Source organism: Liolophura sinensis, chromosome 8, assembly GCF_032854445.1.
Source record: "Liolophura sinensis isolate JHLJ2023 chromosome 8, CUHK_Ljap_v2, whole genome shotgun sequence".
NCBI lineage: Eukaryota > Metazoa > Mollusca > Polyplacophora > Chitonida > Chitonidae > Liolophura > Liolophura sinensis.
Window position 1 is genome coordinate 38,929,840 of NC_088302.1, and position 26,173 is coordinate 38,956,012.

A 26,173-nucleotide genomic window follows, 5' to 3' on the forward strand; every position below is an offset into this window, starting at 1 on the left:
GTGCGAGCCGTGTGACCTTGAAGGTTTGTCTCTATTTACACCTGCAGGAAGAGCAAGACAAGAGGGCAACTGTGTCCAAACTCCGCTAAAGACTGACATAAATGAATGGTGGAAACAGGCATGTATTAGCAAGACGTTTGCACACAAACCCCCATTACAACTTCCCTTTTGCCACAAAGACAAATGTTATCCTCTGTATTTTAGAGTGTTAAGTGTTTTTCTGCGGCCAGCCTGTCGTTTTTGGCGAACAGGTGCATACTTGGTATCAAAATGCTGGAAATTGTCTAAGCTTTGGGTAGGTATGAGTTTTAACGATACAAGTTTAAAATTCAGGGCGAGAAGACACAAGGAAACAGGTGGTGATGAGGCTTTGAGTGACGTCAACTTGGCCTTCCTAGGTACCCCTCCCAGCTGCCGGTATACAAAGGTCCAGATTTTGACGGTCAACCCGTCAAGATTTTTATGGCTTCCTTCTCACAGGCTGGGCCAGGTAAGCACCAAAGCTTACTGGCCACGGAATGTTTGGGACTGAGCTACAACGCTAAAGGTTAAATTTGTCGCTCATGGAAAATTAAATGGGTTCTGTAATTGTTTGCTGGTCGACGTCATCAAGGTGTAAAGATGTCACAAACTGTCCCACTGGTATATCAACGAATAAGACTAGCAAATAGAAAAGGGAGTAAGTGATAGCGTCTGTGAAGGGAAAACGGGTTGGATTGTCCATGTGATGAACAACTTAAGCAACACTTAATGACGAAAGAGTTAGGCAAGAAATTGGCCGGTTAGCTCAGTCGGCAGAGCGTCGTGCTAATAACGCGAATGTCATGGGTTCGAGCCCCATATCGGCCACTATCATTTTTTGATTCATGGGGGGGGGGGGGAGTTTTCACTACTTTGTCTGACCATGGGCACAGCAGCACACCTATGATGAAGGGTTGGGTGAGCCCAATGCCTGTGAAGAACACTGATGCAAGCTGCATAAGTGATAAGCATAGAAAAAAAGAAAAATGTGACGTCGCCGGTAGGATTCGAACCTACGCGGGAAGAATAAAAAATGGATTTCTAATCCATCGCCTTAACCACTCGGCCACGACGACCCCATGGTCTCCATCTTTGTCTTAATGATGGATTCCCAAATGTGCGAGCCGTGTGCCCTTAAAGGTTTGTCTCTATTTACACCTGCAGGAAATGCAAGACAAGGGGGCAACTGTGTCCAAACTCCGCTAAAGACTGACATAAATGAATGGTGGAAACAGGCATGTATTAGCAAGACGTTTGCACACAAATCCCCATTACAACTTCCCTTTTGCCAGAGGGACGAATGTTATCCTCTGTATTTTGGAGTGTTAAGTGTTTTTCTGCGGCCAGCCTGTCGTACAAGTTTGAAATTCAGGGCGAGAAGACACAAGGAAACAGGTGGTGATGAGGCTTTGAGTGACGTCAACTTGGCCTTCCTAGGTACCCCTCCCAGCTACCGGTATACAAAGGTCCAGATTTTGACGATCAACCCGTCAAGATTTTTATGGCTTCCTTCTCACAGGCTGGGCCAGGTAAGCACCAAAGCTTACTGGCCACGGAATGTTTGGGACTGAGCTACAACGCTAAAGGTTAAATTTGTCGCTCATGGAAAATTAAATGGGTTCTGTAATTGTTTGCTGGTCGACGTCATCAAGGTGTAAAGATGTCAGAAACTGTCCCACTGGTCTATCAACGAATAAGACTAGCAAATAGAAAAGGGAGTAAGTGATAGCGTCTGTGAAGGGAAAACGGGTTGGATTGTCCATGTGATGAACAACTTAAGCAACACTTAATGACAAAAGCGAAAGGAAGAAATTGGCCGGTTAGCTCAGTCGGCAGAGCGTCGTGCTAATAACGCGAATGTCATGGGTTCGAGCCCCATATCGGCCATTATCATTTTTTGATCACTGAGCGGGGGGGGAGAGGGAGTTTTCACTACTTTGGCTGTCCATGGGCACAGCAGCACACCTATGATGAAGGGTTGGGTGAGCCCAATGCCTGTGAAGAAGACTGAGGCAAGCTGCATAAGTGATAAGCATAGAGAAAAAGAAAAATGTGACGTCGCCGGTAGGATTCGAACCTACGCGGGAAGATCCCAATGGATTTCTAATCCATCGCCTTAACCACTCGGCCACGACGACCCCATTGGCTCCATCTTTGTCTTAATGATGGATTCCCAAATGTGCGAGCCGTGTGACCTTGAAGGTTTGTCTCTATTTAAACCTGCAGGAAAGGCAAGACAAGGGGGCAACTGTGTCCAAACTCTGCTAAAGACTGACATAAATGAATGGTGGAAACAGGCATGTATTAGCAAGACGTTTGCACACAGACTCCCATTACAACTTCCCTTTTGCCAGAGGGACAAATGTTATCCTCTGTATTTTAGAGTGTTAAGTGTTTTTCTGCGGCCAGCCTGTCGTTTTTGGCAAACAGGTGCATACTTGGTATCAAAATAATGAAAACTGTCTAAGCTTTAGGTAGGTATGAGTTTTAATGATACAAATTTTAAAATTCAGGGCGAGAAGACACAAGGAAACAGGTGGTGATGAGGCTTCGAGTGACGTCAACTTGGCCTTCCTAGGCACCCCTCCCAGCTGCCGGTATACAAAGGTCCAGATTCTGACGGTCAACCGGTCAAAATTTTTATTGCTTCCTTCTCACAGGCTGGGCCAGGTAAGCACCAAAGCTTACTGGCCAGGGAATATTTGGGACTGAGCTACAAAGCTAAAGGTTAAATTTGTCGCTCATGGAAAATTAAATGGGTTCTGTAAGTGTTTGCTGGTCGTCGTCATCAAGGTGTAAAGATGTCACAAACTGTCCCACTGGTCTATCAACCAATAAAACTAGCAAGTAGAAAAGGTAGTAAGTGATAGCGTCTGTAAAGGGAAAACGGGTTGGATTGTCCATGTGATGAACAACTTAAGCAACTCTTAATGACAAAAGAGTCAGGCAAGAAATTGGCCGGTTAGCTCAGTCGGCAGAGCGTCGTGCTAATAACGCGAATGTCATGGGTTCGAGCCCCATATCGGCCATTAACGTTTTTTGATCACTGGGAGGGAATGAGTTTTCACTACTTTGGCTATCCATGGGCACAGCAGCACACCTATGATGAAGGGTTGGGTGAGACCAATGCCTGTGAAGAAGACTGAGGCAAGCTGCATAAGTGGTAAGCATAGAAAAAAAGAAAAATGTGACGTCGCCGGTAGGATTCGAACCTACGCGGGAAGATCCCAATGGATTTCTAATCCATCGCCTTAACCACTCGGCCACGACGACCCCATGTTCTCCATTTTTGTCTTAATGATGGATTCTCAAATGTGCGAGCCGTGTGGCCTTGAAGGTTTGTTTCTATTTACACCTGCAGGAAGGGCAAGACAAAGGGCAACTGTGTCCAAACTCCGCTAAAGACTGACATAAATGAATGGTGGAAACAGGTATGTATTAGCAAGACGTTTGCACACAGACTCCCATTACAACTTCCCTTTTGCCAGAGGGACAAATGTTATCCTCTGTATTTTAGAGTGTTAAGTGTTTTTCTGCGGCCAGCCTGTCGTTTTTGGCAAACAGGTGCATACTTGGTATGAAAATAATGGAAACTGTCTAAGCTTTAGGTAGGTATGAGTTTTAATGATACAAGTTTAAAATTCATGGCGAGAAGACACAAGGAAACAGGTGGTGATGAGGCTTCGAGTGACGTCAACTTGGCCGTCCCAGGCACACCTCCCAGCTGCCGGTATACAAAGGTCCAGATTTTGACGGTCAACCCGTCAAGATTTTTATGGCTTCCTTCTCACAGGCTGGGCCAGGTAAGCACCAAAGCTTACTGGCCACGGAATGTTTGGGACTGAGCTACAACGCTAAAGGTTAAATTTGTCGCTCATGGAAAATTAAATGGGTTCTGTAATTGTTTGCTGGTCGACGTCATCAAGGTGTAAAGATGTCAGAAACTGTCCCACTGGTATATCAACGAATAAGACTAGCAAATAGAAAAGGGAGTAAGTAATAGCGTCTGTAAAGGGAAAACGGGTTGGATTGTCCATGTGATGAACAACTTAAGCAACTCTTAATGACAAAAGTCAGGCAAGAAATTGGCCGGTTATCTCAGTCGGCAGAGCGTCGTGCTAATAACGCGAATGTCATGGGTTCGAGTTTCGGCAAACAGGTGCATACTTGGTATCAAAATAATGGAAACTGTCTAAGCTTTGGGTAGGTATGAGTTTTAATGATACAAGTTTAAAATTCAGGGCGAGAAGACACAAGGAAACAGGTGGTGATGAGGCTTCGAGTGACGTTAACTTGGCCTTCCTACGCACCTTTCCCAGCTGGGGTCCAGATTTTGACGGTCAACCCGTCAAGACTTTTATGGCTTCCTTCTCACAGGCTGGGCCAGGTAAGCACCAAAGCTTACTGGCCACGGAATGTTTGGGACTGAGCTACAACGCTAAAGGTTAAATTTGTCGCTCATGGAAAATTAAATGGGTTCTGTAATTGTTTGCTGGTCGACGTCATCAAGGTGTAAAGATGTCAGAAACTATCCCACTGGTCTATCAACGAATAAGACTAGCCAGTAGAAAAGGGAGTAAGTAATTGCGTCTGTAAAGGATAAACGGGTTATGAACCATGTGATGAACAACTTAAGCAACTCTTAATGACAAAATAGTTTGTCAACTAATTGGCCGGTTAGCTCAGTCGGCAGAGCGTTGTGCTAATGACGCGAATGTCATGCGTTCGAACCCCATATCGGCCAGTAATGTTTTTGATCACTGGGGTCAAAATTTTTTAACTACTTTGGCTGTGTATGAGGTCAGCAGCACACCTATGATGAAGGGTTGGGTGAGCCCACAGCCTGTGAAGAAGATTGAGGCAAGCTGCATAGGTTAAAGGGATAGAAAAAAAAATGAAAAATGTGACGTCGCCGGTAGGATTCGAACCTACGCGGGATATTCACAAAGCATTTCTAATCCATCGCCTTAACCACTCGGCCAAGACGAGCCCATGTCCTCCGTTTTTGTCTTAATGATGGATTCCAAAATGGGCGATCCGTGTGCCCTTGAAGGTTTGTCTCTATTTACACCTGCAGGAAAGGCAAGACAAAGGGCAACTGTGTCCAAACTCCGGCAAAGACTGACATAAATGAATGGTGGAAACAGGCATGTATTAGGACACAGACCCCCATTACAACTTCCCTTTTGCCAGAGGGACTAATGTTATCCTCTGTATTTTAGAGTGTTAAGTGTTTTTTTTGCGGCCAGGTGCATGCTTGGTATCAAAATGATGGAAATTGTCTAAACTTTGGGTAGGTATGAGTTTTATTTATAAAAATTTGAAATTCGGGGCGAGAAGACACAAGGAAACAGGTGGTGATGAGGTTTTGAGTGACTTCCCCTTGGCTATGCTAGGCACCCCTCCCAGCTGCCGGCATAGAAAGGTCGAGATTTTGACGGTCAACCCGTCAAGATTTTTATGGCTTATTTCTCAAAGGCTGGGTCATGTAAGCACCAAAGTTTACTGGCCACGGAATGTTTGGGACTGAGCTACAACGCTAAAGGTTAAATTTGTTGCTCATGGAAAATCAATGGGGTTCTGTAATTGTTTGCTGGTCAACGTTTTCAAGGTGTAAAAATGTCAGAAACTATCCCACTGATCTATCAACGAATAAGACTAGCCAGTAGAAAAGGAAATAAGTGATAGCGTATGTGAAGGAAAAACGGGTTAGATTGTCGATGTCCTTAATCTTAATTTCACAAGTTAGGCACCAAATAGGGCGGTGAGCTTAGTCGGCAGAGCGGGAAAGGAAATATCACAGTTAGTTGGGCTAAACATTTTACAATATGTGCTTCATAGCAAGATACATGTTACGATAACCACTTAGTGAGGCAATTGTAGAACAGGAATACCTTTGTGATCCGTTTTAATAAAGGGGTTTTTGTACATCTAACTTTTTTGAAACAAGGAGTTTTGTGGATTTCAATATAATACAGGGCTCTTATCATTTGTGTCCGGAAGTGATTTAAATAGACATTTTGGAGGTAGAATCTCCCCCTTTAAGCAACGTAAGGCTTCGTGATTTATACATTGTTAATCAACACAACATTCAGACCGTTGATACTTCGCGACAAGCCAAACAAAAGGAGAAACTCATGCGGGTTATTTTAGGAGAACTGGATGTTCAAACTAAAAAGTGATTCAGTAATGTCACAATTATAGCGTTTACCAAATCTAAGTGAGAAAACACATTCCCCCCAATACTGAAAACACACAGGCTCAGCAGCATACATATTCCTTATAGCCTTGTATAGATTACCTGTCCTTAACAAGTACGACGGAGCATTTTCTCTTTAACGGTCAGCAAAGGTTGACATTCCGCCGACATTTGTTTCCAACGTTCAGTTTGGTCAGAAATTTGAAAAAAGATGAAAATCCTTAATGACCTTTTTTACTCAGCTTGTGTACATTCTTGCACAATCTCCACAATAGCACTGTTTGGCCATTCCGGGTTACGTAAGCCGCAATAATACAAAAAATCTTTTTAAACAAATCGACTTTGATTTTCGAAAATATCTGACGACAGAGGTTTATATAAAACAGGTTGATGTAACAAATGCTGTCGGGAAAAGTTATTACACAATGGCACTTGTGCTTGTAACACATACCAAGCTAATATAACCTCAGCATAAAATCCCGACAATGAGTTCAACAAACATTTATTTAGAGATATATAAAACAAGAGCAAACATAAATTGAAACCATTCCATATGGGCAAGAAAAACCGGAAAAAAATCTTTCCAAACAGCACTGTACGTTTCATTAAAAAAGCTGTCCACAAACTTGAGTCTAAATGCTTTTTGTACATGCAATATCGGGTAGTCCCATACCACCACGACTTTTGTCATTTATCATAACTCCGTACGCCACAAGGTGGGGCTTGCCGTCCCAAAGAAAATCTAACACAACCTTCTTCATTTCTGTAATAAACGTGTGAGGTACGAGCAAAACGGCTACATTATACCATAGTTTTGACATTAATATTGTCGTTATGATACACACTTTTCCCTGGATGGACAATTTACGTTGTTTCCACATATGAACAATAGATTTAACCTTCTTCAATTTCTGATTCCAGTTGTACTCATCAAAAACTTTAGTGTCATGGCCACAATTACTTTAAATGTGCCTTTAGCAACTTGATTTGATTTGATTTATTCACCAGAAAGAAAGTAGAAAAGGAAGAACATCTCAATACCTCTCTGTACCGAAACCTCTTGTATCCGCATGGTTATATATAAATATATACACACACATACACACATACATATACATACATATACATACACACCCGCAAACACACAGGCACACGCATATGTATGTACATGTACGTATATGCATACAAATACATCTTAAATATTATCGTAATGTGCACAGTATAAGTAGGCCTATATAATAATGGTTTTTCTTAATCAAGGTTAATACAAACAGGTATATACACACACACATAATTACATATGTACGGATACATCAGTTTGTTAACATAATACAACTTACAGCACTCTGGCGGGAGCAGAAACCCCAAAGGGCTTATTGTATCCCATAACATGTTTAAATTTAATTGACAACAGATGCTAACTGGTTAATACACATATGTTGGAATGAAGCACTTGCACATACGTACACGTGTACCTAATTATCCATACACATAGTAGTTACTACTGTAGCACCCACTCCTAAATGTAAGGATATACAGACAGTAAAGAGAATTTACATTCGTAAATATGTGTACAAATATGCACACGCACACATGTGCACTTATGTATTAATATTCATATCAATCAAGGCGACAATATACTATTAAGAGAAAACGTTAAGCAAGCAACTACGTGTCGCAACTGAGTTAATTCAAAACGTATGTACAATTGTGAATGACTTGGTGTAGTAATGATTATAGCTATATGCTTCATCAGCTGTATATTTTTCTCAGGAGTAAAGATTTCAAAGACGATTTAAATAATGATAAAGAGGTGATTTCTTTTAAATTGGAGGGCAGTTTATTCCATTCGATCGGTCCTTTTATTTTACAAGTGTGTAGGGATAGATTGCTTCTATGAAATGGTCGGTGTAAGTTAAAATATGATGTTCGAGTTGGATAGCAGTGAATATCAGACTGTTTTGTAAAGTAAGTACGGGTGTATAATGGAGTATTGCTAGGATTGTACAAGTATTTGTGAACTAACTGGAGTGTCTGAAAGGTGTTAACCGCGGTAACAGGTAAGATATTATACTCAGTAAAAATAGGCGCGGTGTGTTCGTATTTATGAGAGGAGGTAATAATGCGTAATGCTCGTTTTTGAAGACGGATCAGGGGAAGAAGATGTGTTTCATAAGTATTTCCCCACACAGCATTGCAGTACGTAATATATGGGTTAATAAGTGCATAGTACAGGATGAACAGAGTATTTTTCTTTAGGGCATATTTAATATGATTTATCACCCCTAAATTACGGGATATTTTTTTGCAGATATTATTTATGTGGTTTGTCCACGTTAATCTTTCATTGAAAGTTATACCTAAGAAATTGAAGGTCTTGGTTTTTTCGATATTTACGCCTGCTATAGCCAGGAAAGGAGTAGCATGATTATTTATTCTGCGATTGGGAGCGATGTACATAAATTTGGTTTTCTTAATATTAAGAGACAGTTTATTGCAACATAGCCACTCGTAAATTTTTTCAATTTCACGATTAAAAGTTTCCAGGAGGTGTGCTGGATCATCATTGCAAAGGACAGCACTAGTATCATCAGCAAACAATATGATATCAAGTAGAGATGAAACATCTTTAATGTCATTAATGTATATTAAAAAGAGAAGGGGTCCTAGGATTGAGCCCTGAGGAACACCAATATTCATGTATTTAGTAGTTGATCGGCAATCGTTGTATAAAAGGCAATGTGATCTGTTTTTCAGATAATCATTAAACCATATATTACTAAGACCTTTGACACCATAATGGTCGAGTTTTTTCAACAATATATTGTGGTCTACAGTATCAAAAGCCTTTGCAAGGTCTAGAAAAAGAGTGATGCTGTACTTATTTGTTTCTTTAGCAGTTACTAGTTTATCATATAGAGCAATTATTGCATGTGTAGTAGAGTGATGCGATCTGAAACCGAACTGTTGACTGTATATAATATCGTTCATTTCGAGGAAGGTCGTCAGACAGTTAACCACCAGTTTTTCGATGATTTTGCTGAAACACGGTAAGACAGATATTGGTCGGTAATTTTTAAACTCCTTCATTTCACCCGATTTATACACTGGTGTGAGTTTAGCACTTTTCATTTTATCAGGGAATATTCCAGTTTGAAACGATAAGTTTATTATATGGGTCAGCGGTTTCGCTATTGCTGTGGCACAATACTTTACAACTGAAACACGAATCTCATCTAGGCAAGGAGAGCTATTCTTCAGTCCCATGATAACATCTACAACTTCTGCTGAGGTACAGGGATCGAGACTGAAATTTGGTACTGATGATGTTTTGAGAAAAGTTTCAAAATTTTGCCCCATCTGCGGTATCTCCCAAGCAATAACACTTGGGGCTGTGTTAAAGTAACCATTAAAATTGTCTGCTATGCTCTGAGGATCACTGTCTTCAATATCATTTATATAAAAAGATTTAGGTAGTACATTATTACGTTTCGTCTGTATAAGTTCATTTATTATTTTCCATGTGCCCTTTATGTTATTGTTGACCAGATTAAATTGATTGTCATAATAAGATTTTCTGGAAATACGAAGTGTGTGATTTAATTTATTTCTATATGTTCTGTATTGCTTACTTATCGTGCTGTCATTATGCTTCAGGTGTAGTTTATACAATTTGTTCTTTTCTTTGCATGAATTTAAAATGGCTGAGCTTATCCAAGGTTTTGTTTTTTTATTGCTATGTTTAAATTTACGAAGTGGAAAGCACCGATCATAAATGGATTTAAATTGCTCTAGAAAAGAGTCATATGCGACATTGGTATCGCTTTCATTAAACACGTGATTCCATTTATAATTATTCAAACATGCTTTAAAGTTAAGCTTATTATTTTCAGAAAAAAGACGTTTATAGATTGGGATAGGTTTGCTTTTGTTCATATCATATAATGGCTGACTGCTAAAATGGAAAATGGGAAAATGATCGGTTATATCAGTCAAGAGAATGCCGGAAGTCAATGCACTTTGGTGATGATTCGTAAATATGTTGTCGATCAAAGTTGCAGTCCTATCGGTTATTCTTGTGGGCTTTGTAATTTTGGGGAAAAAATGGAACGATTTAAGGTTTTCTAGGAAATACTTTGACGGTAGGTGTGTGTCTGCTTTGAATAAATCAATGTTGAAATCACCAAATATTGTACAGAGTTTGTTTTCAGGCTTGATGGTCTCCAAAATTGAGGACAGTTGATCGTTGAAACAATCAACACTTTTACCTGGTGGCCTATAAAAGATACCTATGATTTGTTTATTTTGTTTTTGAGTAGTTTCTATGAACAAACTCTCATCATCAACAAGACTGAGATCTTCTCTAATAAAACATTCACCCAGGCTGGTATGGACAAAAAGAACTAGGCCTCCCCCTTTTCTTTTAGAGCGAGATGAGAATAACGATTTATAATTAGGGATATCATAAAGGTGTTCTGTTCCTGGGTTGAGCCAGCTCTCAGACATTCCTATGATTGAAAAAGGATAATCTAGACTTATGATGTAGGGCAAAATCTCAGAGTAGTGTTTTTTTAAACTTCTTGCATTTAAGTGTAACACAGAAAATGGTTTGTTTTTGCTATCTAAGAAAGGTCTTGACAAAGTCTTAAAAGACTCTTCAAGAAAATAATTAGCCTGGTGATCGTGGATCTCTCTCCAGTAATCTTGTTCCTCGGAGGAATCGTCAGTTATATACTGGGTGCCATCGATTACATTTATATGTATTGGGTTAAAACAAAGATTGTCAAGGTCTAAAACTGCAGAGGTCGATTTTATCACTGGGTTTACAGGATTGTTATGCACAGTGGAGTCGGTAAAATTTATGCAATCATAAAAAGGTAACTGTTCAAGAGTCGATGTGCCCTCATCGTTGTTATTATCAGCCATAATATTGCAAGACAGATTTCAATGATACGGCTGATGAGAGGCATACATACTTTAAGGTCCCAATTTGAATATACACAATAATATAACAACAGTAGTGAAATAAAAAGGTGCAAACATACACACAGTGATCGAAGCGCTTACTGTACATCCTCGCTGATCGATGACTCCTGTAGGCCATGTGCAGGGATAAGATTTTAAGAGGAATAAAAAAGGAATGAAACAGGAATAAGTAAACAAAACAAAAATATAATAATTGATTACTGGAGTTTAGATTTTCTAAGACATAAAAGACAGAATTACTACAGTATGGCAGATGAGACATTCAAGTCTAACATATTTAGAAGTTTGAGATCCAATTTACAGTACTTGTGTTACACACAAACTGACACTCTGATCAAAGGGAGATTAACGTATCACATGGTATAATTAAGAGTAATTCAGATGAATACTATCAGAACAGGTTTTCTCATTGTTGGTCAAGTACCAAGATATTGAAATGCAAGATCTGTACGTCATGGTCAAGCAGGGTGTACGTGCAAATACATAAAGGCAGTGGCATTTAATATATGATATTTATCTAATTAATTGTAATAGTTGTCACTCACAGATGGTCAAAGGGAGATAAATGTAGTGCAACAAGGAAATGCAATACACGCCATGTAAATGATATGAGTTAAGTATCATCATTATTAAGTGCATAAATGTGGAACTGAGATAAACGTCTGCGTGACACTGTTCAGTAGTGGGTGAAAGGATGTGTTCAATTACCACATGTATAAGGAGCAAAATGATCTGATTTGTTTGTCAACTGAACTCACTTTGTCCCTGGCACCTGACAGATGACCTAACAATGCACAGCAGCAGATTGAGGGGTGCAGTTTTCAGATGGTTCAGTCTCTCATTATTTTCCATGGACCAAAGCCGTTCATAGGCCTAGTTTCCAGGATAACATCAGTATCAACCACTCTAATTCGTGTCTGTTTATTTTCAGTGGACCTAATTTTGTAGGCAACGTTAGCCAATCTTCCTCGTTCTCTTTTCAGTTCTGGTGGAAGATCAGTTCTAACTGACATTTTCTTTCCTCGCAAAACGGACGTCGCTTGTAAAATCTTGTCCCTGTCACTTGTGTGCACCAATCGCATTATGATGGGCTGATGTGGGTTGGTATTACTTGGATGACTTGATTTTGGTAATCGATGAACATTGCCGATTTGCAGTTTTTGTGCCCATTCTGCATCTAGCCCCATTTCGGTTGATAAAAATGTCCTGATAAACTGATGGGTATTTTCGGTTTCACTCGTTTTAGGAACGCCATAGAAGAGAAGGTTGTTTTTTCTATTATGTATCTCCAGGCGAAGTAATTTTTTCTCCAATTCTGCGACGTAATTCATTAGTTTTTGTTCTGTGGTTGGGATGGACTTTTCGAATTCGTCTACTTTGTCACTTAACATACTAACACTGTCCTCCACATTCGAGAATTTTCCTTCCAATTTGGTTACCCTCTCGTTTATCTGTGTCACATCCTGCTTAATGTTTTTGACATCTGACTGAATTGAAACAAGTTTCTGATTTAAGGCTGTGTTCATAGTCAGGATAGTTGCATGTAAATCAGCAAGTGTTACTTGGACAGAGCTTGGATTCTCACTGGCAGTTGTTGTTGTTTCCTCAGGCTTGGGTGACGTTGTTGTTGAAGCAAATAATGTCCTCGATTCTCCTTCGTCTCCAGCTTCATTATTTGATTTACCCATGCTTCTGGTACTCGCCTGAGTTTTTCTGCTTGTTGGTTTGTCTTTTGGGGGCATCTCTCACCTACTTTTAGGACCTATTAAGTGCGTAAAATCCCTGCACACGGCCTCAGAGAAGCCAAACCTTTTTTCACCAGTCAACAACTCTGTCCGCCATTTTTCTATCTGGAACACTTTCAATCTTATCTACATTATTCACCAAACTGGAACACCAGATCTCGGAATTTTCCACGTTAAGGTTTGCGTTAGACGCCAAACCATACGCATTTACAACATCAAGAACATTTCTGACAGAGTGTTTGTCACGTACCGTTACTGTTGTATCGTCAGCATGCTGGAAAGCAAACACTGCTTTTGTGAGCCCGGAATAGTAACACCATGAATACAGTCAGATTGCCTGATGGCAACACCAAGGGCTCAACCCTTAGTGCATACAATAGAGCCGATATAGAACAGCCCTGTCTCACGGACTTACAAACGGGAAAATATTTTGTCAGGTGACCATTGCATTTAACAGCACTTCTGATGTCCGTGTAAAAAATCTTTATGCATTTGCAAAAATTATCACAAAAACCAAAACGCTTTAAAGCTGCTAACAAAAAATTATGTGATACTCTATCAAAAGCTTTCTCATGATCCAGTTTTATAAAATATGCTTTCACATTATCATTCTCAACATAATACATAGCATCTCTAAGGCTACAAATGGAATCTGCTACATCTCTACCTGGAATGCAGCAGGTTTCACAATCACTGACGATAGTACTCATTACATTCTTAAGCACGTTAGCCATACACCTAGAGATGATTTTGTAATCTACATTAGGTAGGCGAACTGGTCTCCAGTTCTTGAGTTAGGGCTTATCTTCACTTTGCTTGTATATCAAGGATATTACACCGCTTTACATAACCCTCGTTAGTTGCCCCGTGTTAAAGATTTTCTCATACAGTTCGTACAAAACCAGGCTCAAAAGCTCCCCAAAATGGATATAAAATTCAGCTGTAAACCCATCATTACCAGGGCTTTTGTTTTTAGACATACCCTTCAGAGCATCAAATATTTCATTTAAAGTCAATGGTTGGTCACACTGGTTGGCTTCCTCCTCGCTCAATGTAACACTGACTTTTGATAATAAACTTTCCATAGCTTCCTCATTAATATCACCTGTTTTATACAAATCAGAGTAAAAATCATGTAAACAATCCAAAATATCTTCAAAACGATTTACAATCTTACCATCAGGCAAAGTTAAAGATCTGATAAGTTTATCCTCTTGCTTAAACTTTACCAGGTTAAGAAAATATTTTGTATTTTCATCACCTTCACAAAAAAGGATTTTGATCTCAAAATAGGCCCTCTACAGTTGGCCTTTTTTTAACGGACTCTAAATCTGCTTCAAGTTCCAGAATGCGCTTAAGGTCGTGCCCTAGAATAACGCTTATTCCTTATCTAAATGCCTCTGAATTTCATTGATTTTCTCATATTCTTCTTTTTTCCGTTTGCCCCCATCGTGCAAACATTTTTAACTCATATTTCAAATTGTCCCACCAAAGGGAAATATTTTCAACATAGAGTGAGCATGTCAACTTTTTGTTGATCATTGATAAATGCTGGCACAAAACACTTCATCACACAGGAGGGTATTATTAAAGATATAAAGCCTTGCGCCTCTCTCCGGATATGTAAAATCACATTTAAGGTAAACAATGGAATGGTCAATATAGGACGTATTTTTTTATACACAAAGTTTGACCACTTTGACATAGCTTCTGTAGACATTAAACAACAGTCAATTCGGCTCTGGCGTAACACCCTTTCTACTACACGTCGCCATGTAAAGCTCGATTTGTCCGGGTGTCTAACGCGCCACACGTCCTCTAAATTGAAATTTTGCATAAGGTTATGTAATTCAAATCTCGACTTATCATTCTCCAGTACACCTGTTGACATATCCTTCTTAGATAGCACCGTGTTGAAATCGCCCAATATGACAACAGGTCTGTCACCGAGCAGTTTAGCACAATTCTGGAAAAACTTCTCTCTCATTTTATGCAGTTAGGTGCATAAACATATATAATATCAAATTCTTTGCCATTAATCTCAACAGTGATTTTTCATCCAACGTCCAGCGTCATCATGACCCTGATAGCAATCCCTTTCCGTATAACGAAGGCTACACCTTTGCAACTGTCGGAAAAATTGCTATAGTATACATCACCCTCTAACATAATGCTGACCGCCGTCGTATAAGTGAAACATTCTTGAGTACGGCGTAAAACCCAAATCAAATAAAATAAATAAATAAATAATAATATTTCTAAAACCATTACAGTTTTACATTGGCGAAACAAAACATTGTGATGAAAAGAAAGAGAAAGCAGCATACCCTCCACAGTCATAATTATGCAAATATTGGTTGTCGATTACAAGGCCAGACCTCCACGTCCCACATATGCAGGCTTAGCATAAGGAGCTTTTCTGTCGGTACGGTACAATTTTTCTCCATCTTTACACGGCTTGTGCTTTTCCCTTGTTCATCTTTTTGTTTGTTTTGACAAAACACCAGCCCTCGCCAGTGCCGTCGTCCTCACAGTTCTCTCCCGTTGCCCCTCGCTTTGGACCGGCCCCTTCCTCGCTGCCTATTTCCACGTGAGACGCAACTTTATACGCCCCCCCCCCCCCCCGACGACTGCGTTTTTTACTTGGCTTTCCCCTGCTGTTAATTCCTCCATTTTGGTCTCTACAAAGTCATTTGAGCACGCACAATCCAACATTCCGCAGTGCTGACACAACGATGTGGGACTGTCATATACACAATCTTTGCAAAAGGTGCAACCACACCATATTTCAGCTTGGCACGCCCGGGCAACATGACCTTGTCATCCGCACTTAAAGCATGTAAACTCCGGGCACTGCCTGAACAAATGGTCCCCCGAATGGCACAAAGAAGAGACTTTTTTTTGGTTGTCGTGCAGCAGTTTAAAATACTCGGAACTGTTTACAATTGTATATTTCATTCCATGCGGTAGCGGTTTTTTGTTCCGTGGGAGTTGTACTCTTACATACATCGTATCGTCGGCAATTGATGTTGCCGGGATAGTAACACTTTTTAATCTCTGAGATTACTTCCGCTCCAACACTATTCAACTTTTCCACAATTTCATCGTCCTTCACATATGCTGGCAAATGCAGAAATGAGACCATCACAGTTCTCTGCGAAAGACCCATGCAAGCATAATTTATACCGTCAATCTCCCAGCCCTCACTGAGTAGGTCACATAAAGCTTTGTCCGACAGTGTTATTTCATAATGGCATCCGGCTTTCGGCACATATGCCAACACAGCACTCAGGCCACAGTTTTCCTCCAACACATGATAACGCTTTCTGCAGGCACCTTCTGCGTATCTTCTATATCCACTAGGATTATAAAATCCTTACTATAATGTGTCTCCCGCCTTCTCCAGCCTTGCGGCAATGCTGTGCTTGACTTCAAGCAGGTACTTGAAGTACGCCACGAACAAACAACATCAACACTGCAGGGAGAGCTCTTAAAAACACGTCCGACCACCTTGGTAGTCACAGCGAGTCTCCCAATCCATCGCCTTAAGCTCTCGGCAACCACGACCTCATGTTCTCTATCTTTGTGTTAATGATGAATCCCAAATGTGCGATCTGTATGATGAAAGTAGATGAACAGCCAATCAAATCATTTTTTTTTGAGTTACTGCTTTGCTTTGTGAATAACAACGGTAGTTACCGACACTTATTTCCGTTGTATTGGCGAATACTAAGCAGTCTATGCTAGCTTGCAGTTCGGACAGGGGTTATGAACAGAATTTTTTTAAAGGATTGCGCCGGTACCTTCAAGATCAGTGGTCAGTTTCATGAAACTCACTTAGCTAAGTAGGCCTAAGCCCTTAACTATGATAGCATCATGTGTTGTAGAGATATAAAGTGCACTTAGCCAGGGCTGCTGAACACTAAGTAAGCTTCAGGAAATCCAGAATGCTAAAATTCACACAGAAATTCATTGCCTACTCAGTGTAACAATGCAACAGACAAAGCCTGTCAACAAGGCGAAATAAAGGAACAACACATGAGATTTTGATGTGTAGAAATCTGTCTTGTCGAATTTGTCTTTTTTTTTTTACCCAGGACGCGTTCCGATGACTTACAACACTTACAATATAACAGAAGACTTTGAAATTTTATATAGTGAAGACTGTTTTTTTTTCTATGTCCTCGTAAAAACACCAGGTCATGATATACTCAATAGAAAACTTCCAGTTTGATTTTCGTTGAATATATTAATAACACTGTGAAGATACACTCTCCTTTTCGAATTTCTAAATTGTGTCTATTGCAAATTTTTGTTCCTAACAAAGTACATGTCCATCAGGCATTTGGCTGTTTCTACTGGTACCGGTGGCACACATGATTATATATACAGCAGTTTGGTGTTTTTGTTTCTGACTTTGTGTAAGTTCTACAGCCTGTATCAATTTCTGATCGTGGACTTTCTTTCACTTTGCAAACAAACATTTTGCATATTTTGCAAACATTATTTGAACACGGCAGCCTTTTTCTTTCATTTATGTCTTTGTAGGCCTATATACCTCGATCATTCTGCTTATTCCCATTCTAGCTTTGTCTGGAACAGTATACTCCTTCTTATCGTCCTATCGAACGGTATGTGCTTGTTGTTGCCTTTGCGTATCCAGTGTTTTTGACGGTGAGGGGGGAGGCGGGGATGGGTAGATGATCCAGTACATCTACTGGATAAACCTAGAATATATACAAACGCGTGAAAACTGGTGAAATTATATGTGGCATGTTCAACTTTATTTTATTCCTTCCCCTTCTTCAGCCATCCTCATGTATTTCCTATATTGAGACAAACATACTATTGGACATTATATATATATATATATATATATATATATATATATATATATATATATATATATATATATATATATAGGATATTCTTTATTTAAAACCCACACCTCCTTAACCACGATTAATTTCAATACCCCTGCCGAAGCCCCTTCGCGCAAACCGGACTGGCGGACTGACTCAATTCTGGTGTACAGCCAGCCCAGGCATACCGGACCTGGCAGAACAGCGGTAGATAGGCGTACGACAAAGCGCTATAGACGTACGTGTATATCTCAACTAACAGCCGTAGGTTAGTACCTCAGACGAATATTTGCGTAATACCCAAGAGAACCGACAACAAGGTAAGCCAGTCTACATCCCGGTAAGCCTACATTTGCATGGGCCTGTTATACTTTACTTGGCCATTGTTTTCTCACTACATGTACAAGCCTACAGACAGGCCTACAGTTTTAGTAGGGAATCCAGATAACTTTACCTCTGCTTTATATGGGTGTAACACAAAACAACCATTACCTGTAACAGCTATGATGTCAGTCTAACACTAGACGGTCGTTACGTTCATTGACAATGTGCAGTGCATGTTTACCTGCGATTCTCTGTTCACCCCCCGGCCCAGATATGTACAAAAGCACACCTTTGCGTATTTCAGCATGGTGTTAGGCAGACCTACCAATTAGTCCCACTCACCATATACTGATTCTTATACTGTGGGCCATATCCATTTAGACAGGGCATGGGTGGAAACTTCGGACAGCTTTGTTCTAAACTCAGCAACTTCCCAACCTATAGAGATATTATAGTTACTTTTAATTTTTGTTGAGAAATGCATTTCCGTTTAACAGAACAGGCTACATAGGGTTGTTAACATGAATGCTTGTATACAAGGAACTGTTGTACTTAACAGGCAGAGCTTGTGTCTTTAGGACTGCTGGGACGAATTTATAGATTTCAAATCACTGTGTATACATCGAACTGTTTACCAAGTCATGATCCATTCATGCAACATGATAACTTATAACCATGTTTTTTTTTTTGGAGACATATCACAATGTATACGCAGCGGACAGTTTGGTATACGTGCGTGTATAGCATATCCTTCTCTACACGGATATACATGTGGGCCTATATGCTGAGGACATGGGCTCATCTCCGCTGAGGGTTCAGATCTAATCACACGGTGTGTCCGATCGCTCACGTAAAGCTATAGGCTAGATATCCGGGAAACACATTTCACAAATATATCCTTATGACCACAACCTTATATACATGTAGGTCTAATGTGTAAATTGTACTAGAGATTAACGTAAGCTAACTAGAACAGTGCATCACGATATATAGGGAGTGTAGACAAACCAAGCCCACCAGGCCCACATATCCAATTTGTCTGGATTGTGCGGAGATGAAACGCCCCCGATCGAACATTTAATTAGTTTAAGTAAACTTGCGTAATTTAAATGAATGGACGAATGATTTGGGTTTTACGTCCTGCATTTTTTCAGTCATGTGAAGACCAGGGGCCATCAAGTGTGTGTATATATACATGTGATGCGTCTTCTTGTGGCTGGGCGCGTTCATTGCCGACAAAGTGCTGCCGCCACTGAAATATCATGCCGCAGACACCAGACATGACATCCCACCCAGTCACATTATACTAACAGTAACAGTCCTGTCTCCTTGTTCTAAGCTCTCAGCGCTGAGCGCCAAGCGAGGCAGCAACGAGTACCATTTTTAAAGTTTTTGGTAAGATCCGAACTGGGTTTGATCCCAGGTCTCACGACTTGTATATACCTAATATATTTCGTCCTACATACCAATATTCGGGCGGCCATCATTCTGCCACCATATACACATACTGCATCCCAGGATACACAAGTAACTGAATTGGCTGAACACTATGCCACCATATACATGTATATACGGATACCGCATTTCAGGATAAAATATCTAAATTCGCCGAAATATAGATATTTATTTTATATATGTCCACAGTTAGTCACGCGGATGAATATTGTGTCATTTTTCACGTACCTTACATATACCTATAGTCTATTTCTTTTAGCGAGTCGCCCGTTGCTGTCACACCTTTCCGCGTACAACCAGAGAAAGCCAGCATGGGAATGTATAATAGCCTACATGTAGTATACGTTACACAAGCATCGTGGAGTCATGGGGGAAATCGGGTTGTTTTTCCTCTGTAGCTTCAACAGGGGAATATTAACCTACAGCGCCATTCTTATTTGTACCATAACGTGCAGAGAAGACCTATACTAATTGTATTCATTTATTTATTTGTTTGATTGTGTTTTACGCCGTACTCAAGAATATTTCACTTATACGACGGCGGCCAGCATTATGGTAGGTGGAAACCGGGCAGAGCCCGGGGGGGAAACCCACGACCATCCGCAGGTTGCTGAGAGACCTTCCCACGTACGGCTGGAGAGGAAGCCAGCATGATATACTAACTGTATGTGTAGAGGATAAAGAACGTGACCACCATGCATCCATGTATGGTGACATAAATGAATATAGCGTCCGGCCCATAAACCAAATACCCTGGGTTTAATACTGATATCAAACATGTTGAATACTATACATATTGGAAATTTGGTTTGTTTTAAGCTTTGCGCTCAGTACATTGTTAAAATGTTACAAAGTCAGTAAAAATGTTACTGCTAGGATGCCCACACAGCTAGCAATAGTGTCATCATTGAATCTACCCTCATTGTCGTGTATGACCGAAATATTGAGAGCAACTCAATAATCAGGAAGAAGTCTATGTTTATTTGAATCTATCAGCTTGTGCGCTGCACGAGGATTAACTCCAGTTCATCATCATTTATTTATAGTTTTCATTAGCGCTGGTATATATGTTACTAATACAAGATAGCGACATTGTTTTTTTTTTTTTTTTGTTTTTTATTCATTTTGGCGCAAGGGTGTCTACGAGGCTCTCGTAACAGAAGTACCCTATATATAAAATCCTAAACCCCATGCCCTCCTTTCCCCAAAATGCTGCGTGTGCCCATGAAATGGTTCCTGTTAATACCATATCTTGGGTCAGTATATATACCTTCTTCATGTCAGATTGTCGAATGTATGCAAGGTCCAATGATCATGCACAATGCACTAGGTTACCCGTACCTCGTGGGTGCTGTATCAGTCATTCATGTGTACTTCTTCCTTCATCGGGTTACATACCAACTCTAAAGTAAAGTTCAACACGTGTTTTTTTTTTTCGTTATGCAGTTTACGTCTACTGCACACCAATGATCATAAACGACTACATCTTAGAGAGTAAAACCAGAGTAGCTAAGACAGTGTTATAGTTGGCAAATAGTCACGCGTAACCCCGGTGAGAGTACCTAGCATACACGACCAAACTCCCGTCATATACCTTCACCCATGACCTACCGTCATACATACCGTGCAAGGCGAAGTCTGCATAGCTCTACAGGGGTCACGGTGATGAGGCAGAAAGTGACCCCAGAAAACACAAAAACTATATGTCTCATCCTTTAGTTCTAATAGTACGTCTACATATGCAATCTACCTATCTAAGAATGCCAAACACAATGTTAACCAACACGTGAAAAAATTTTATTGATGAATGCTAATTAAATAGTTCCGCGCGAGGACACCGGTGCATGGTGAGGCTAAGCCTAAACAAGCCTCCATGCGTCGCACAGGCTCCAAAGGTCAGGCTTGCCTATTGGTGGCAGTGATGTAAGAGAGCGTGTGAGCATGCATAGGCCTACGTTGCTCACTCTATATAAGTACGATAAACAGTATAAATTTGTGGTACTAATATTTCACTAAAAGTAGTTTACGAAAACTAAAGTCAAAGGAGTCTGGAATGAGCCTTTACTTTTTTTAGCACAGACTTATGGAATCAAACTTGTTTCAATTTCTTCCACCCCGTTATTATATTCTGATATGAGGCATGGGTTTATACGACAGCGGCTATCATTATGGTGGAAGGAAACCGGGCGGAGCCCGGGGGAAGCCCACGACCATCCGCAGGTGTTGCAGACCTCCCCACTTACGACTGGATAGTTTTTCTAGATAAATAGCAGGCTACAATTGTGTACTTTTGATAAACGTGTACATACGATATGATAATATGATATGATTTATTTGTTGTCAATATTTAATCTAAAAAAACGAGTATTCACCGAACCAATCACTGCTATCTGACTGACTCATACAGGCATTGAATTTACTGATCATTAAATCACTTAAGCGAATTCCGTAAAAAAGAATTTAATGTCATTAAAACGCACCACCAATCCGTTTTTCAAATTAGGAAATCGCTAAAACTTATTCCATTAAAACAACTTGTCAGTTCGTTTTACGGAAAAAGCCGTATGTACAGTCGCTTGTGTAATTTACCGTGACACCAGTAGGTTACCGTACCCACCCTAATTCTCTGTTTTTTGGTACATCTGGCCTTAGCCAATACAGAGGTACATGTAACTGATTTGTTTATTTACTTATTTATTTGACTGCTGTTTTACGCCGTATTCAAAAATATTTCACTTATACGACGGCGGCCCAGCATTAAAATGGAGGAAAACGGGCGGAGCCCGAGGAGGAAACCAACGACCATCCGCAGGATGCTAGCAGATATTCCCACTAACGGCCGGAGAGGAAAACATGTAATTGAAACAGGAATATATAGTTTCGTTTTTATAACATGGTTAATAAACAACATCTAATAAACAACATGTTCATATCTTTGTTATTCCGAAAAACTGGGAGAGAAAAAATTCTTTGTTTCAGCACTGGTAATACCTGTCCTAAATTCAAAGAAAATTATGGTATCCAATACATACAATGAATGGTGTACAGTAGAAGAGTTAAACATGTGTTACCTATACGCTGTCGAAGAACAAATATAGTGAATAGGCAGATCTACTGGGTGGTATTCCAGGAACAAATCAATGTTCATTTGCGAAGTTTCTGTGATTTCAGGAAATAGAAACTCGAGCATCAATCAACGTAAGCAAAAACCACTTAATATACTTACATATTTTTCAGAAAAGATAACTATATGCTATTTCCTTTGCACAAAAAAACGAATATAAGCAAGTTGAAGGTTTCCTTGTAATATTTTAATCCGCTGCTTGTAAATTAATGAATATATTCATTTTGGTATACGGACTCCTCACACAAATATACAGAGATAATCCATGGAGATTCAAACGTAAATCGTGCGTAGTTAGGTTATGCTAACAGCCTCCCATATACCTGAACATGAACAAACGCTATACATCTGGACCAAGAGTCATGCTTCAGTGCACCCCGCTTGACCGAGCCTGTGCAAGGATGGGATATACGTAAGGGATAGGGATACAGTATACACCTCAAGTCTAATTAAGCGCAGCCTAACACCGCTTTGCACGTTAAGTTAAAATGGACACGCTGACCTGTGATTGACGTGTCCGGTAGTATACGGGAAGGTCTGCCTGCAAATTGTGGGTTTCCCGAGGACTCTGTTCCTGTTTCTTCGTCCGCCGTTGTATAAGTGAAATGTTCCTGACTACCGCGTAAAACACCGATCAAATACATAACCCTGTGATTAACAAAACAGGGAACACTATTCGCTTTCCACTGTGACGAATTTCTCGTTTTGATTTCGTTACGCTTAAATTGAACATACTGTACTGCCTCATTTAAGAGTTAACTTGAGGGCCAGGCATCATTTATCACTGGGAACTGGATGAACGGAGTCTTTCTTAAGGTTATCAGTAAACAGGCACAGTAGATGTGAAGCCTGCAGTCCCGCGCGAAGGTTGAGAGGGCCGAAACTAGCCTGATTAAGGACAATAAAAGCCCTGCAAAATCCTCTCAGCCGTGACGTAGGGGCTCCGCAAGGGGTCACACTTGAAGAGCTACATGAAAAACTTACCGTAGCTACTTATGCTCCGTTTGTGTGTGTATATATATATATATATATATATATATATATATATATATATATAATATATATACATATATATATATATATATATATATATATATATATATATATATATATATATATATATATATATATATACACGCGAAAGACTAGTCCCTTGCCATGCAGTTTAGGGAGTAAAATTCATATCATATATATTTATTATTATTATTATATTAAACATTCAATACATGTACATTTATTGTCTTTTACTGTAAACATGGCACATTTTGCATGTATCTGATTGGTTATTTGAACGCCGTACACAAGAATATTTCCCTTATGCGACGGCTGTTAGCATTGTGGTGGGTAGAAACCGAGCAGAGCCCGGAGGAAACCAACGACCATCCGCGGCTTGCGTATACCACCAGTCTTCGCCAAGTGTGTGGGAAGTCCACACACATATGTGTCGGTGACATAGTCAGAAAATGATTGAACTTACTTCAACACTTGGTATTATTACTTATCATATCATTGCTTGATTTCCTGCTTATACAAAAGCTCAGGCTGGTTTCCTCTGCAGCCGTATCTGCGGAGTTCTGCCAGCAACCTGTGGACGGTCGTGGGTTTCCCCGGGGCTCTGCTCGGTTTCCTCCCACCATAATGCTGGCCGCCGTTGCATGAGTGAAATATTCTTGAATACGACGTAAAACATAATCAAATAAATAAACAAATATACCAACCAATAAAATTCTGTTTCGGTTCAAGTATGGTGGCGTTTTAATCCAGATAATATCTTTTATTTCGCCAGATCAGAAGACGATGGAGTGGCTAGGCTTACTTATAACGGTGCTGGCCACGTGGGTGGCACAGGCCCAAGAAAACGATCAGATAACGTGGTCCCATTTCGTTCTGGACGAGGAAGACGTGGAACTGTTTTGTAACGACTCCAAGGCCGATTACCAACCGGAGTTGGGGTACAGACTCACTTGGTCCCGAGAGGTCGGGGACAAGCGGGTGGAGATCGAAGAGGGCGACAAGACAAAGTACGAGTTCACGGAATCCATGGGACTGGAGAGACTGTACCTAACGGTGAAGGACGTCCACATGGCTGACTACGGACCGTACTATTGTACCGTTAGGAACCAAACCAACGACTTCGTCTTCGAGCTGCGGAAGGCAATCAACGTAAACGGGATGCAGTACGCGACGCTGGGAGCGAAGTACAAGCAACCTGTCACCATAGGATGCGTCGCAACGGCTGTCGTGCTCGGCCTTTTACTGCTTATTGGCTTTGTCTACAAGTTCCGGTACATAGAAAGGGATACGTCGTACACAGTCAATGAAAAGAACTTGTACGACACGGACCTCTCCAAAATGAACAGTAACGCCTTCGACAACCCGGCGCTTTACGTCGGCGATGACAAGAACCACAAGGAGCAAGTAGAAATGTCAAGCGCCGCAATCTCCAACGGCAAAGAAGAGATCACTACCATCATGTAACTACAAAGGATTTATATCAAACTTCACAACCAGTTATATTTGGCGCTTATAACTTGCACAACTGACTCGAAAGAGGTCAAAGAGACGAACTATTCATTGTGTGATATGATGTCGAAAATGATTGGCATCTGTTAACCAAAGGGATGAGGTATTATTAACTGGTGTTTTTTTTTAACACGGTGGTTTATAGACGACCTTCTCCAAAAGATTGGAACAGCATGTCTTGCTTCAATATATACATCGCCCTGTGCAACCCATGATTCACTTTAACCATGATGAACTGTGTATACATAGAGGAACTTTTCAAATTGCAGGTTTAACCAGTTTTCAAATCCAGTGGATTACCAATATGTGCGTTTGATCTGACTCATGGATCCTAAGTTTTAGCCACACTTAGTTCTATTGAACTCGAAACAGCTTACTATGCTAATGTGAAGACAAACCTTAGGAATTTTTAGTTTAATACTTAAAGATACCTTAGACTTGTTATAAAAATTACCGTTTATATTCAAATCTAAGTTCAGAAATAATACCATAAACTGGCTGAGACAGCACTGTGATCCTGGGGGCTCGGAGCTTAAATTAACCCACAATATGTGGGGCGGCACCATGAACATTCACCGCGTATTCCACAATTGCGTTCAGGTTGAGAGCCTTTTCTTACAGTGTGCTCTGTGTTAGCTATCGAGTCCATGGTTATAGCTTTCATTTATGACTGACTCATCTATAAACAAGATCCGGTAAATACTACAATACAGCACGAGTGCGCCAACTGTTTCCTAAATTTTCTATAAATTAGAATGACATATATCGTAAAGCTCAAATGTTTTATGGAATGCTTGTTCATGATAATTTACATCATGTCAAATCATAAAAACAAATACATATTTTTGTACAGTCATCAACTGTTTTCACATAATCCGTCTGTTATTTCCTCACGCTATATTACGCAAAAATTCCACTAACACGAGTAACGATT

The 26,173-nt window shown here is 40.2% G+C and overlaps 1 protein-coding gene and 7 non-coding genes across 11 annotated transcripts; 5 read left to right on the forward strand and 3 right to left on the reverse strand.

Annotated features, from left to right (window-relative positions):
• The first annotated feature begins 776 nt into the window (after positions 1-776).
• On the forward strand, positions 777-849 carry Trnai-aau (transfer RNA isoleucine (anticodon AAU)). Its single transcript has one exon. It is a non-coding gene; the product is annotated as a tRNA-Ile (tRNA).
• A 164-nt stretch (positions 850-1,013) lies between these two features.
• Positions 1,014-1,097, reverse strand: Trnas-aga (transfer RNA serine (anticodon AGA)). Its single transcript has one exon. It is a non-coding gene; the product is annotated as a tRNA-Ser (tRNA).
• Positions 1,098-1,835: 738 nt separating this feature from the next.
• Positions 1,836-1,908, forward strand: Trnai-aau (transfer RNA isoleucine (anticodon AAU)). The gene has a single exon. It is a non-coding gene; the product is annotated as a tRNA-Ile (tRNA).
• Positions 1,909-2,077: 169 nt separating this feature from the next.
• On the reverse strand, positions 2,078-2,159 carry Trnas-aga (transfer RNA serine (anticodon AGA)). Its single transcript has one exon. It is a non-coding gene; the product is annotated as a tRNA-Ser (tRNA).
• An 818-nt stretch (positions 2,160-2,977) lies between these two features.
• Trnai-aau (transfer RNA isoleucine (anticodon AAU)) lies at positions 2,978-3,050 on the forward strand. Its single transcript has one exon. It is a non-coding gene; the product is annotated as a tRNA-Ile (tRNA).
• Positions 3,051-3,212: 162 nt separating this feature from the next.
• Positions 3,213-3,294, reverse strand: Trnas-aga (transfer RNA serine (anticodon AGA)). Its single transcript has one exon. It is a non-coding gene; the product is annotated as a tRNA-Ser (tRNA).
• Positions 3,295-4,692: 1,398 nt separating this feature from the next.
• On the forward strand, positions 4,693-4,765 carry Trnai-aau (transfer RNA isoleucine (anticodon AAU)). The gene has a single exon. It is a non-coding gene; the product is annotated as a tRNA-Ile (tRNA).
• Positions 4,766-18,020: 13,255 nt separating this feature from the next.
• Positions 18,021-25,957, forward strand: LOC135472875 (uncharacterized). 4 transcript variants are annotated; one of them, XM_064752580.1, is made up of 2 exons: positions 18,021-18,133; positions 24,503-25,957. In XM_064752580.1, the coding sequence occupies exon 2, from the start codon at positions 24,514-24,516 to the stop codon at positions 25,192-25,194; it is 681 nt and encodes a 226-aa protein (XP_064608650.1). In that variant the 5' UTR covers positions 18,021-18,133; positions 24,503-24,513; the 3' UTR covers positions 25,195-25,957. The 4 variants fall into 4 exon arrangements, with proteins under 4 accessions (XP_064608650.1, XP_064608651.1, XP_064608652.1 ...); XM_064752581.1 differs by having other exon boundaries at positions 18,028-18,153; XM_064752582.1 differs by having other exon boundaries at positions 18,031-18,153; positions 24,508-25,957.
• Positions 25,958-26,173: the final 216 nt, after the last annotated feature.